General features: G+C 44.1%; 1 protein-coding gene across 1 annotated transcript in view; it reads left to right on the forward strand.

Annotated features, from left to right (window-relative positions):
- LOC112106843 (C-Maf-inducing protein) overlaps positions 1-8,211 on the forward strand; it is a 162,813-nt gene extending 154,602 nt beyond the window's left edge. Inside the window, exons 17-21 of the mRNA XM_024200302.3 lie at positions 625-672; positions 1,456-1,602; positions 3,251-3,356; positions 4,441-4,511; positions 7,507-8,211. Of these exons, the coding sequence (XP_024056070.1) occupies positions 625-672; positions 1,456-1,602; positions 3,251-3,356; positions 4,441-4,511; positions 7,507-7,560 (426 nt within the window). The 3' untranslated portion in view covers positions 7,561-8,211. The remainder of the gene's footprint in view (positions 1-624; positions 673-1,455; positions 1,603-3,250; positions 3,357-4,440; positions 4,512-7,506) is intronic.
- Positions 8,212-14,872: the final 6,661 nt, after the last annotated feature.

The raw sequence follows: 14,872 nt of genomic DNA on the forward strand, positions 1-14,872 counted from the left end.
CGTGTTGAATTTCCTGGTTTTAAACACGAGAGTTATAAATTCAAAATGAATTTTGTCTATTTTGCAGTGATTCCTCTTGGTCCTTCCAAACATCCTATCTCTTTTTACACACTCTGTCTCTGTCTGTCTGTCTGTCTGTCTGTCTGTCTCTCTGTCTGTCTCTCTCTCTCTCTCTCTCTCTCTCTCTCCACTCTGTCCAAAGAAAGAACGTGCCCAGGTTAACAATGATTTACTAAAATAAAATGAATGCTCTGACCAGCAGCAGAATCCTACCCTGTTCCTACATCTTAGCCCCGCTTCACAAGATTATTTCATCAATGAGGCTAACCTCATATTGCCTTGTTGAACCCAGGCAGAGCATTGCCTGATTGCACCAAAAAGCATCAAGTGCTCGAGCATGGAACTCGCTTCAGCAGCAACAAACCTATCTTGGTTCCATTGCTGCTGCATACTTTGAGAATAAATTCAGTCCACCTAGAAGAACAAGGCAAGCTGGTGGGAGAACTGGCAAGAAGCTTAGGAACTGGGGCAGGGCGTGTTCTGGCTTAAAAACTTGCTGTATTCTGGTTGAGATCTGAAATGCGGACAATGGCCTGTGTAACCAAAGTATGTTCTCTGTTACAGCAAAGGAAAGGTGGTCCCACACGGTTAACACTGCCATCCAAATCCACAGTAAGTTAGTCTTGTTAATAGAAAAAATAGGCTTTGTCTTTCCTTTTTTAGACATACTGATGTACCGTTGTCACGGGCTGCACAGGGAGAGATTGGCCCCAGTAGTTTTGTCAGTCTAAAGGGCAGCCGTTCCACTGGGGATTCCACAAGTAAGGGGAAACTTGCGCTTTTAGGTCTGTGCAGCAGATTTTAGTGCCACTACAAGTGCGGCTCAGATTGTCAGATACATATCCGTGCGTAGATTTGGAATTTACAGTAGAATCTGGTGTATGGATTTGAGGGCAGGATTTTACAGAAAACTTAAGCAAACTTCAGAACGTCTGATTCTGGACTCTACATTTGAAAGTTTGAAACAGACAATCACAGTTACAGTTGGCTACAATGACGTACACCTTGATTAATCCCGGTGAAGTCAGTTAATTGAGCTGAGCAGAATTGGGACCTAGAACTTGAAATGGAATAGACTTTGGATCTGGGTAAATAACATATCTTGTGGGTAATCGGACAATGAATCCCACGGCTTCCATAATAATACACTTGCAAAGAAGATTTTGTTGTAATGTTAGACTCAGCCGGGTTCATTTTTCAAGGGTTTATGAGGCAATGCTGACACACGTGTTCAGCTCTTTGCCAAACAAGCAACCATGCAGAGTAGTTCTGGTTTATTGCTATAAACATGCGGCGCAATTGTGCAACTCTTGCTGGCCAGCATATCAGTCAGGTTACTGCAGATGGTTGCAGACCAAGTAGTCTCCTGTTTATCACACTGATATTTGCTTTCAGGATGCGGACCTGGCCCGGTTATTAAGTTCGGGATCCTTTGGAAATTTGGAAAACCTCAGCCTGGCCTTCACCAATGTAACGAGTGCCTGTGCTGAGCACCTCATCAAACTGCCTTCGCTCAAGCAGCTGAACCTGTGGTCAACTCAGGTATGTGTTTTGCAGACAGAAGGACTGAGACGGAAGCAGTGCTGACTAATTCTGAAATTGCAGGTTATGTCATTGTGAGAAGAATGTGAGTTCTGATGCGTGAAGAGGCCTCCTTAGAATGCATTTGCCTTCCTGCTATTTTTATATGCTGGTTTATGGCTTAGTCAACCATGTTTTCCTTATTTTAGAAGGCATATTGTCATCTCAGGGGGTAAGAACTGCAATGCAAAACTCTGCAAATATTTTCAGACGTTGAAATGAATTTCCTTTGGTCACATCACACCTCTTTAGTGATTGCTGCTTATCAACACTCGAGTGCTCCAGTCTTGACTTTGTCGAAACAAAATTTTAGATCATAAATGTCAGTGTGTTTGCCTCGGAAATGCTAGCGCTTTCATTTAGTTAGGAAAGAGAGACAATTCCATGCTATTTATCTGACCAATCTCAGTACAGTCTGTAGATAATGTTCAAGCTACTTGTAGTGAATCATCCATGAATCGTGATGAATCCAGCGTTTAAAAAACAAGAACAGAAGAGGGGGAAAAAATCAAATAATGAATAAATGTGAGGAAATTGCAATCAGCTGATGGTGATTTTTGTTAACAGAAAGAGGCCAAATTCATTAAATAAATTACCCTACATTTAACAAGAAGGGCATTTAAGATTTTATTTTTCTTTACATTCCATGCTGGTTTTGGTCTCCAGGGTCCAATATTGAATAGATTTTGTCCCTGCAATATTAGCACCTCATGCTAGCGCTCACCAGAAATAGTGCATTGATTCCCAATGTAGCTGTGCAATATTTGTGACTCTTTCTCCTCAATATTTCACATGAACATTTTTGCCATTTTGTTCTACAGAGTTTTGCAAACAACAAATGTCCCTTTTTTGGTGCAAAATTGGACAAAATGTCTCACCAGAATGTTCAGACTTTTGATATGTGATTTCTGGAGATGCCTCTTGCTCAAAATGAGTTCATTTTTGTTGGACAAGAAGTCTAATCTCGTGCAAAAAAAAAAAAAAAAAAAAAAGCACAAATTTTGGGGTGAAATAATCCTCTGGTTTTTGTTTGTTTTGTTTTTTAAGTTGAAACGTGAGATTCCAAGTTTGGAGCCATTTTGCCTTTGATTTTGAATATCTTGTGCAGCAACATAGAATTTAGAAATAGCAGAGATCAGAGTCAATAAGACCATTGCACTACCAATACTATATTGTTCCTGGCACCAAAGTAGCCAGCTAATGCTAATTGGTGTGATACAGTTGGGAACTGGGCTGAGACTGCCATACGCCTATTTCACATAGACTGGGTGGGAACTCTCTAATATAAGGGGCGCATTTTCAAAGGATTCGATCCAGTGAAGGAATGGCCTTGTAGATTGTAACTCAGGAGATCTGTTTTCAAATTGTGAAACTACCAGAAACTTGTTTATGACATTGAGCAGGTGGAATGTGGATCTGTGAAATGTGGATAATACTTCCTTCACCCTTCTCTCTTGTCATCTGAGATTGTAATAAAATTTGTGGGGTGCGGGGGGGAGTGTTTGAAGTCTCCTATGCAGACCACGCCCTGAATATTCCACATACCCAGCCAAGTTACTTGCAGAACAATATTCTACCTGTTTTTATGGAGTTTGCTTGTACCCTGCAGTTTGGAGATGCAGGTTTGCGGCTTCTCTCTGAACACCTCACCATGCTGCAAGTGCTCAACTTGTGTGAGACTCCCGTCACAGATGCTGGGCTGCTGGCACTGAGCTGTAAGTGACCCAAATACACTTGAGGGGGAATTCGTGTGGGCCAAAGACAAGGATTTCTGTGCTGCGCAATGATTAGAGAGAGCAGTGGGTGTCCAGGTTTGGCTTTCCATTGGCACAAGTAGCAAAAACGGGGATCTGAATCTCCCCAGCCTGCAGGGATAGGTGCTGGATTTGGTGTCCCTCATGGGACCCTCCCCCCAATAGTAATTCACCTCTACCTTATGCTCAGGCCCACTGGTCTTAGACCTGCACCGCTTCCTTAATACTCCCCATTGTGGGTGTACCTCCGTTGGTGGGAGTGTGATCTTATGGAGAGTCAGAGAGAGAATGGCAAAGCCAAGATGGCACATGGAGCTGCATTATAAGTCAGTTGGGCAGCTGAGCCTCTTGGGAGGTGACCAATTTTCTATTCCCCGCTATGTTTTGTGTCTGTGGTTTTTGGGAGGGGAGACCCCAGCTTTAGTTAACATTATAGGTAAAGAGGAACCTCTGAACTAGCCATTCAGGATCCCACACATGCTGAGAGCTGCATGAGAGGGCTGGGGAACCGTAGATGCCAAGGTTTATGATAAACGTCATACCCACTGCATGTAGAACTGTGACGTAGATCAGCAGCTGTCTGACGTCACAAGAGGTACCAGATGTGTCAATACCTGATGGCGTGGTGACTTCCCAGGCAGAAAAGTCAGGTCACCAATACGCTGTAGCCTAAAATGAAATTAGATTGCGTGGATTGGTGATCAGCATATTCTCCTGCACAGTATAAACACCCCCACAGTGTGGACTGATGTTATTCAAAATAACACATAAGCAACCAGTGCTCTTGAGAATAAAAGCTGCAGTTCAGGGCAGTGCTTAAATCTCTCTGAAGTCAATGAGGCTTAAGCGCATGCATTAAAGGCCTTCCTCAACTGGGATCAATATGCCATTGCCCAGTTTTGAAGTTACGTATTTTATTCTTAATAACTGTGCCTATATAAACCACTCTTTGTATATGCATTGCCCTATGGATAAACCAGAATTATTAAGTGGTTAGAGATAGGCCAGCCCATAAACATCTCTCTGTATGTTTTCTTTTTTTTAGCCATGAAAAGCCTGTGTAGCTTAAATATGAACAGCACCAAACTTTCAGCCGACACCTATGAAGATCTCAAGGTATTTCAGTTTTTGAGATCCATTTGTAAAAGTCAACCAGTAGTCTGTGAATACTGACAACGTCCGCATGAAAATACTAAGACCTTGGATAGCCTAGGCCAGTATAATGTGTATCAAGGAAGTGGTGTTCTGAGTCTTCTGCTGGTAGTGGGATTGGTGGCGGCATCTTTATATATTTTTGTCCTCATCATTGGTAATTGGTGGGGCAGCCTTTGGGGAGACCTTGTATTTCATCTATTTGAAAAAAGAGATGTTCTGTAGTCCAGCAGTCATGGAGAAATGGATGATCTGGAAACTCCAGAAGAAGAGGTGGACATTGCCTAAATTCAGATGTCTGTGTGGAGCATCTAAACAGAGCGTAACAAACCCAGGAAGGTTTAAGTCAGGAAAAGCACACTGTGCAGCGTAAACTGTGGGTTTTTTGGGGAAAAGTGACTGCAGAAATAGCATTGGGAGGTTTTTTGTTTGTGTCTCAGTGACACCCACATCTAGTCTGCTGAATGAATAAGTAAAAAGCTGGGAATATGAAACTGAAGCCGGATTCTTTCTGGTTTATGTGCCATCAGAAATGAAATGTTCCTATTGCAGAATTTTGAATTGGGTCTATTAATGATGCACAAGCTAGAATAGATTCTAGTTCACTCTCCCAGAGCTGCGTGTGTCCTCTGGTGCTACCAGGATTAAAAGGAGTAGCAATTTAATTAGGAGATCTGACTCAGAATACGTACAGAAAATTAGACTGTTTGGGCAAAAAGGTGCCATTTTTACTTAGATGTTTATAAAGGCAGAACTCCTCTTTAAACAGAGCCCACCTGTGCATTGCCCCACACACCAAGGTTTGTCATGTTCAGAGTTTGTTGTCCGCATTCTTCCAGGGACTTCATAGACAGTGTGACGTAATGCGCTGGAGTGGAGCAGAGATAGGGAAGCAGCCATGGGTGGATTCAGACAAGGGCTGTGTGAAGCGTGATGGTTCTGGTTCTCATGACTTCACACAGACTTTTTCTTCATTTCGGTTTTGAGTGAGTCACGTCTCTGGAGATTTGCAAACCCAGACACTCAAAATGGAACACCTCGTTCCATCGACTTTTGTGTCAAAATCTTAGATTGTCCTAGGTTCACACAAAAAGGTCACAAACCTGGGCTGAGCTTTGAATTTGAGACAAGTCCTGGAACCAGCAGAATTTAAAAACTGCTTTGAGGATTCATTGCAAATGTACATCCTAGTTCTTGCTTTGGAGACAGAATTCACCTATAGACCTGATCACAGGACCATTATCATATGGTTTTTTCAGGGCTAGCTTTTCCAAACCTTAATGTGCATGTGCATCATAATTGTGCATGTAAAAAATTACGTGCCACTGCACACCTGATGTGTACATGCAGTTAACACATTTGCACTTGCATCAGGTACTTGCTTGAGCAAATTGTCATTTACTTGTCATGTACACACACGGTCATGGTCACTGACTATTGGGCCCTGAAAGAAACAACACCCTCCTGAAACGTGGTCTGTTAAACTAAATTAGTTAAAAGAATTTCTGGTCCCACCCCAGCCCCTGAGCTCTCCTGACAGTTTCTGTGGCTTTACAGTCACATTTTCCTGTTTTGGTTCTGCACTGCCCTGACGCTGCATGGCAAGACCCACACAAGCAAGTGATAATATGGGGCAAACAGCAAAACCTGCATGAAGTGTTACCAGTTGCACAAAATTAAGCAAGCTGAAATAACAGATACACAAATCATTTTCCCTCTGATCCCTTTTACTTCCATTCATCTGAGGGGACACTTGTAAAAGTAGTAGGGGAAAAAATCCAGACACAGGGTGACTTTTCAAAGAGAGAGACCAGCTTTCCCTTAGGCACTTGGTTTTGTATCTGTTGGGAATTCCGATTTCAAAGTGAGTATATTTTTGATTAAAAACCTTTCCTCCCCACCCCACGCGTCTTTGGGAGGATTCAGCCCCCAAACTCTTATAGCAATGATGAGATTTCCTGTCCACCCCCCTCCGCCAGCAACACACTTGCGTGCACACAGACGCCCACATATGTACTAGGCAGGCTGAACCAGACAATAAATAAACACCCACAACTGAAGTCATTGCCTAACTGAAAAATTATTTGCTGGCAGTGTCTGTAGTGTTCTGACTAGCTCTTATCGAAATATATGTGCACATAAATCTTAACGCAGAGGTAATAATCACTCCTAGAAACTTCAACAACCCCGTAAGGCGCTAGTCTAATTAAGTGTTTGTTTTTAGAGAATTATACAATTGCAGTAAGAGACCATGGAAATGCAACTGACAAATAGCAACAACACAAAGAGCCTGAGTCTGATCTCACCTGCATCCGTAGAAATTGGGAGTAGCCCAGAGAAGTTGATGGAACTACACTTTAAGTGAGATCAGAATTAGACTAAAAGTCAGTAACAATTTTTGGGATCTTTATAATAAATTGTAGGGGTGAAGGGGAGGGAAATTAGGATACGAGAGAGAGAGAGGGAGAAGTGTGTGATGCTGTGTATTTTATTATGCGACTACAGGAGTGTCAGCTGATTGCTTTTACAAATGTCATTTTAAGGTTTTACATACAGCAAGTTGTGTTAATCGGTTATAACCAGAACTAAAGACCAGGATCTGGTCCTTATCTTGCATCTATATAATCCCATTGGCTCCAGTAGAGTTGCTCCTAATTTATATTGGAGTAACAGACCAGAACCAGGTCTCATATGTCTTTAAACTGGGTTTCTCATTGTTTCTTGAATAAGGCCTCAATCCATCAAGCAATTACACATGTGCTTAACTTTACAGGCAATAGGGCTCCTCATGTGCATAAATTAAGCACGTGCTTAAGTGTTCACAGGATCAGGGCCTTTCTGGGGTGGCTATTTGGTTTCGCTCATTGCACCAACCCTCATATTGTTCTGACAATGCAAACTTGTGAGAACCTCCAATCTTATCAGTAATTCTGTTTTTTTTCCTCCCCTTTCAAAACAGGCTAAATTGCCCAACCTGAAAGAAGTGGATGTGCGCTACACCGAAGCCTGGTGAACTCTCTCTCTCTCTTTAGCTTCTGACAAGAAGAAAAAGATTTTAAAAACAAAACCAGAAAATAAAACAACTTTTGGCTAATACCTGTAGAGCAGTGAGTTCTGGGACTTCACTTCTAGCAGTTGTGGTTGTGAGATAGAGGAGTCGCTGTGTGTGGGGGAGGGTGAACTGAGCATGCCCAGACCCTGCCTAATTCTTTCGGCTTTGTAATTTCAAAATCAACATAATTTAAATTGGAAAAAAAAAAGACTTTGTAGCAGCAAGAGGATTCTAAAGAGTGGGAAAACCCCCATCCTTTGTGGATTTTATTTGCCTTTGTGTTTTATGCTGTGTGGAGGAAAAAAACAGAATACGTCAATTTCTCATGGTTTTAATTGGGTTCCCTCAGCTGGAGTTCATCCATTAGGAACTCCTCCTCCTTCACCGTGTTTGTTCCAGGAAGGCAACCTATAAAACATCAAGAGAAGATAAAAAAACAACCCACATGATTTGCACCTCTCCCTGTGTCCTTGCAATTGTTATGCAAAGTAATTTTGTTGTACATAAGATTTACATAATGCACCTATTTAAAAAAATGGTTCACAAATAACAGGTCTGGGACCTGTCTTTTATTTATGAATTGTTAATCCTTTTACCTTTTTTTTTTTTTTTTTATATTTTTCTGTATTAACTAGTTTGCTGTCTTGTTTTTTTTTTTTTGTTTTTTTTTAAAGCCCTCCTTGAGGAATTGCCTGTTAGTAGTGCATACCGTACTATAATCTCACTCTGTCAGAACCCTCGCTCCACTGCATTTCTGATTTAAAAATGCCTCTAACATCATGCAGTCAGAAGGAAAATATATAAAAAGAGGGTGTGAAGGGAGAGGCGCAGGTATTAATAAAAGACATAACTTTCATTCCTGAAAGACTGAAATCTTTCTCTTAGCCTTTTCAAGCCATATCAGGGTTAGGGTTTGGGTGGGGGCAGGGAAACGGTGTCAGTCATTTTACCAATGAGATATTTACAAAACTTGGTAAATGTCACAAGTCACCTCTGTCATTTTCTGTTTACGTCCAATATTTCAAACAAAAGTTCTCCTGGAATTTCGTGCATAAGCTTTTTCTTTCCCCCTTTCCTTTCATCATGCACGCATTGTTTTGCATGTTCCTCTTGGGAGAGTGAGAAATAACATTGTCGCTGATCTAATGGCTCTGCCCTGTCTGTACATGTGACCACTACTTTCCAAATCTCTCTCTCCCCCCCAACCCCCCCACAATTGCTTAAAAAATGATAAACAAAAATTGTGGTTTCTTTTATAAATATGCTGTTGGCTTTTTTCATAATGAGCCTTTGTTGTACAGAGCAGCTTGGGTTTTTTTAAATTTTTTCTTTCAGTTTAGCACTGTTATTTTATTCTTGAGCACCTCAAGATTTAACATACAGCCAATGTAATTTTTTTATATATAAATATATATAAATATATATATAATCTTCAATGGAAGCCAGGCTTTTGTTGCAGGGGTGGTTTGTTTGGGGGGCTTTTTATTTTATGGGTTTTTTTTTTTACTTTGTTGCTAGATAGATAACCCCAGCCAAAATATTCTAAAAAAAAAAAAAAAAAAGAGAGAGAGAGAGAACAATTGGTTTAAGTCTTAACTCACTTAGTGTGCCAGGTATTTTTTTTCCTCTCAAATCCCAAACCTGTATAAGAACACAGCACGGGAAGAAAAGAATAAAATAAATAAAAGAAAAATTATGCCAACGTTTTTCCTTAGCACTGTTGCTTTTACCAATGGTTTACTACTGTTCTGTAGCTGTGTACAAAGAGATGTGAAATAATTTCAGGCAAAAATAAACTGTAAGTGAATATCTTTTAGCTGCATGCTTTGTGCTTTTTTTGACTAAAGCTCTCGCACTGGCTGGTGGCAGGGGAATATCTCTGATACTTCCAGGAGATGAAGAATGGCTTTGTGTTGAGGCACTGGACTGGGTCTTAGCAGATCTGAGTTCAATGCCCTGCTCTGCCACAAATTTCTTTGCCTCAGCTCCCGCTCTGGTAAGATAACACCTGTGTTTATATATAAATTGTAAGCTTTTTGAGGTGGGGCAGTTTCTTATTCTGTGTATGTACAGCGCTTAACACAATGGAGCCTTGCTCTCACTTTGGGCTTCTCAGCACTTCTGCAATAAAAACAATAACAATAATAAAGGTGATTGGCATCAATAGAAGAGCCTAAGTAGATAGAACATAACCAGCAAGTCAAACTATAAGGTTAGAGCACTGTGCTGGGACTCAGGAGACGGGAGCTTCTAGTCCCAGCTCTGCCACTGGTTTGCTGGGCGACCTTGGGCAAATCACTTCACCGGCCGCTTGCCTCAATTTCCTCATCTGTAAAATGGGGATAATGATACTGACCTCTTTTGTAAAGCGCTTTGAGATCTACTGATGCAAAGTGCTAGATAAGAGCTATGCAGTGGTGGTGTAGTTGTGTTGGTCCCAGGATGATATTACTTGGGCCAATAAAAGATATTACCTCACCCTCCTTGTCTCTCTATGTAAGAGCTAGGCATTATTATAAGAATTAGAGGCTGCACTTCCATTGCTTTGTTTTATTACTGGTCTTTGTATGGATTAGTCCTTGTGAAAGCTGACTGACGGCTCTGGAGGCTGGGTGCAGCCCGGGGGGAAGTAGTAGTGCCAGCTTTCCTCACCACCTCCCGCCTTAACCTGGGGGCGGGCCCTGTAGAGCTGAGAGGATCGTTAAGTCTCCAGGCCGGTTCAATCCTTGGCACCTCCAGTAGAACTGATTATCTGCTGAAGCATTCCTAATACACACACACACACACACACACAACTGTGCGCTGCTATCACAGGAGCAGCTGTATGGGTGGATTTTTGAGATGTGGGCACCACACTCAGAGTGCCAAATTCAATTCACATAGGGCACCAGACAGCTTTTGGATGGAAACAACTTTCAGCTATTACCAACCTTGGTTGGCTTTGAATTGGTGACTTATGGGTGACAGACTCACATATGAGTTCCCTAAGCCAACCATCCAGTCCCTAACCCAGGTCTTCTCTACACACACCTGGCAAATAGCTCCTGTGGGGCACTCAAAGCAGGGAGCCCTGGAAACACTGCGGCATTTCCAGCTCCAGAGCGCGCTGCTGATAAATTGGAGATAAGCTTCAGGAAAGCATCCAAAAGGACTCTCTGATCCTGAGGAGATTTGCCCATCATCCCAGATAACCCACCACACAGCGTGCGGGCAGGATGTGAGCAAAGCATCCAACCATGGCCTCACAAAGGCAGTGCCACGTCTAGACAATTATCAAACCCTCCTTGCCTATAGTGAACCCGGCTTCCCCGCATCCTCACTCTCCCCTCGGCTAGTGCTTCCAAGTTCCTTCCGAGTCAGTTACTGCTCAGAAAGGCCATAAGAGCCGGGTGTGCAAACTTACCATATTCCACAGCTCAGACTGTACACAACTGAAGAAGAGTGTTTGAGAATCGTCCCTCCCAACTGGGGAAGCACAGGCTGGACAGCGATGTACCGAAATGGAGAAATCGGACCTTCTCCTCTTCCCATTGAATAAATGGGAGCTTTGCCGTGGGCTCCGCTCTGTGACCCAAGAGTGGCCAACCCCTCCATCCCCAAGCGCCATGAAAAGGACTTGCGGGAAGGTGGGGGTTGTGTGTTTGCAGATGGGAAAGGACTTGGGGTTCATGCAGCTGTGGATGGGGGAGGGGCTGCGTGTTTGCAGCTCGGGGGGGAGGCTGGTCCAGTGTTTCCAGTGTGGAGGTGGTGTCTACGAGGCTGTCTCTACCCGGATGTGGTGTGCTGGTGAGCCCTTGAGCTAGAGCTGTAGCTCCAGCTGGGGTGGGAGCTCATGGGGGGACCCTGCTGGGCGAATCCATGAAGCAGCATTTCAGAAAAGTTTCCCAAAGGCATCTCAAGGCAGCTGAAAGAGTAAACCCAGGGCGAGCAAAGCCAAGCTGCTGCGCGATGTGTTTTATAGTCCTCCCTGGAGATCTACTGGATCTTTTGTCTCTCAGTGAAAGAAAGCCGCACAGTCCAGCTGCCAGAACCTAGTCACCTGAGCACTGGATGGGAGCCAGGAACCCTGGTGTTCTGATCCATGCTCTGACAAAGCCTTCCTGGGCGGCCTTGGGGCAGGCATCTCCTGTCGCTGTCCCCATGGACTGTGCCAGAATTAGACCCCACATTTCCTTATCAGCCACCGGTCTAGCTCTGAAATCACTAGTAGGTGAGTATGCTGAGGGTGAGTGTAATCCTCCAAGTACCTTCCCCCTCACACAGACGCCCCTGCCTTCGCCTCTCCATCTCCTGGGAGAGCCCCCACACCAGACAGTGTGTGTCCTACTTACTCATGGGCTGGCCTGGCTTCACTGAGTCTCTCTGGGCTCATTTACCCGAGTCCCCAGGACCATCCTGCTGATGTAGACTCGCTTCCTTCCTGAGGGAGCGGGTGGAGCTGACAGCTCAGCTTGGGGGGGTGGGGAGGGATCCAACAGGGGCTAGGCAGTGTCACTCCAGCCTCACTGCAGACAAGAGCCTAACCTGACTTTCCTTCTGGCTGCCCAGGATGACTTCTTAGCACAGTGACCCATAGCAGCTGCTCCCCAGTCCCAGTAGAAGTAGCCTGTCCCCAGAGGCCATGGGAATTAGCTATAGTAGTTTCCTAAGGAAGAAAAGCAGCTGCAATTTCCCTCTGAATGGTGGAATACGGGTGGTTATTTTCATAGGATTTCACTAACTGCTCCTCACACTTCTTTCCTTGGTAGGCTAGAGGAGAGCCCCAAGCTGGTGGCCTTACTCATCCTGCTCCTGCAACACGGTGCTGATGGGCAAAGCAGAATCTTACACGAGCATCTGAATAAAGCGTTTGCTTTTCTAAAGGGTGCAAAGCGCTGCTGGGCATGGCCACTTGTCTCACAAAAAGCCCGGGCGAAGGTGGCTTGGACTACAAACCATGTGCTTCACGTACTGCGAGAAGACCCTTTGCTTATTAACAGCTCTAGCTTTTGCTGATTTAGAAAGGCGGCACATGCACCCAGATTTCAGCAGCCTGAACTGCCTCGCTGGCATTTTGAGAAGATGGAAATGTGGCCATCACATGCCGGAGCCTAAGGACTCGGGAGGGTCAAGGCGGTGTACAGCTATCTAGGAGACCTGGGGGTCAACCTTTACCAGACTGGTAATATTCACTAGTAGACAGAACAAAAGGCTGGGAATCCTGAGACCTGGGTTTTATATTCCAGGTCTGTGTGTGTGAGAGAGAGACTTTGAGCAAGTCACTTCTCTATGTACCTCAGTTTCCCCATCTGAAGAATAAATGATTCCCACCCCCCCCCCTTTTTTTTTTTTTTTTTTTAATAAAGCGCTTTCAGACCAGTAATTGCTCATTCATGATTATTCATCTCTTTCCCCCAGGCTGGCAAGTCAAACAAAAACCAAAAGAAGCTAGAATGATGACAAATCTGTAATTAAACAGAGGGATATCTGTGGTCTCGCTAACTTTTCAGTAGTCATGTCTGTGCAAGTTGCCTTTGGCATCCAGCCAGTGACAACAGCAAAGAAACTATCTTAGAACTTTCCAGTGATCACACCAGGTTAGTTATTGTCAGATCTGGCAAATAGTGGGCGAGTTGTGCAAATGGACTAATCAGAGCTGACATCGTGCACAGCTCTTATTGAGGAGATTTCCGGCGGGTGTTAGCACTGCATTCTGCCTGCTTAAAATTCCCTCTGCAGTTTCAGTTGGGTATGGTTGTGATGTGATTCATAGTCTTTATAGAAATATGCTTATGATTTGAATATGACATAACTAAGATATATTTTCTGCAAGATGGCTCATGTAAGATATCATTGGAAAAGTTATAATTTACTAAATGTGATTATCCAATTTGTCTACATGTATCATTTCTGTATATGGAGTTAGGAATATTGACTATGTAACAAAGGCTTCCCGCTTTATGTAAATTCAATTTAAGGCTGGGGACGGGGAGTAAGGCAAACAGGACTCTTCTCCCTTGCCTTCCTGCCCAAGAAGAAAGACAGCTGAAAGTACCTGAAGAGACAAAGGAACTGAGCGTCAGGAAAGGCAAGGGCTGAGTCCAGACTAAGGGGGTATGTCTACACTACGAAATTAGGTCGAATTTATAGAAGCCGGTTTTATAGAAATCGGTTTTATACAGTCGATTGTGTGTGTCCCCACATAAAATGCTCTAAGTGCATTAAGTCGGCGGACCGCGTCCACAGTACCGAGGCTAGCGTCGACTTCCGGAGCGTTGCACTGTGGGTAGCTATCCCACAGTTCCCGCAGTCTCCGCCGCCCATTGGAATTCTGGGTTGAGATCCCAATGCCTGATGATGCAAAAACAGTGTCGTGGGGGGGTTCTGGGTACATGTCAGGCCCCTCCCCCTCCGTCAGAGCAACGGCAGACAATCGATTCACGCCTTTTTACCTGGGTTACCTGTGCAGACAACATACCACGGCAAGCATCGAGCCCACTCAGGTCAGCTCAGCTCACCGTCACCATATGTCATCTGGGTGCCGGCAGACGTGGTACTGCATTGCTACACAGCAGCAGCTAATTGCCTTTTGGCAGTAGACGGTGAAGTATGATTGGTAGCCGTCATCGGCTATCTGGGTGCTGGCAGACGTGGGGCTGCATTGCTATACAGCAGCAGCTCCTTGCCTTTTGGCAGTAGATGGTGTATTACGATTGATATCCGTCATCGTCATATTCCTCAGTAGGGTGACCAGACAGCAAATGTGAAAAATCGGGACGGGGGTGGGAGGTAATAGGAGCCTATATAAGAAAAAGACCCAAAAATCGCGACTGTCCCTATAAAATCAGGACATCTGGTCACCCTATTCCTCAGTGAGTTCGGTCAGAGGCACCTGAGCAGACATGTTTTGTCTCCTGGAGACTCAGTCCTGCTGGCAGTCCTATTGAACCGTCTTGACGATGATGGCTAGCAGTCGTAATACAGCATCTTCTGCCAAGCACCCAGAAGATGCCGATGGCTATCAGTCATGCTGCACCGTCTGCTGCCAGCCTAAGATGTAAAAAATAGATGGACCAGATTTGTTCTGTATTCATTTGCTTCCCTCTCCCTCCGTGAAATCAACGGCCTGCTAAACCCAGGGTTTTGAGTTCAATCTTTGGGGGGGCCATTCTGTGTGACAGTTTTGTGTTTCTCCCTGATGCACAGCCACCTTTGTTGATTTTAATTCCCTGTACCTGTATGCCATGTCGTCACTCACCCCTCCCTCCCTCCGTCAGACAATAGTTTCGCGCCT

The sequence above is a fragment of the Terrapene carolina genome, unplaced genomic scaffold (genome assembly GCF_002925995.2).
Source record: "Terrapene carolina triunguis isolate 2854851 unplaced genomic scaffold, T_m_triunguis-2.0 Scaffold33911, whole genome shotgun sequence".
In the NCBI taxonomy this organism is placed as follows: Eukaryota; Metazoa; Chordata; order Testudines; family Emydidae; genus Terrapene; species Terrapene triunguis.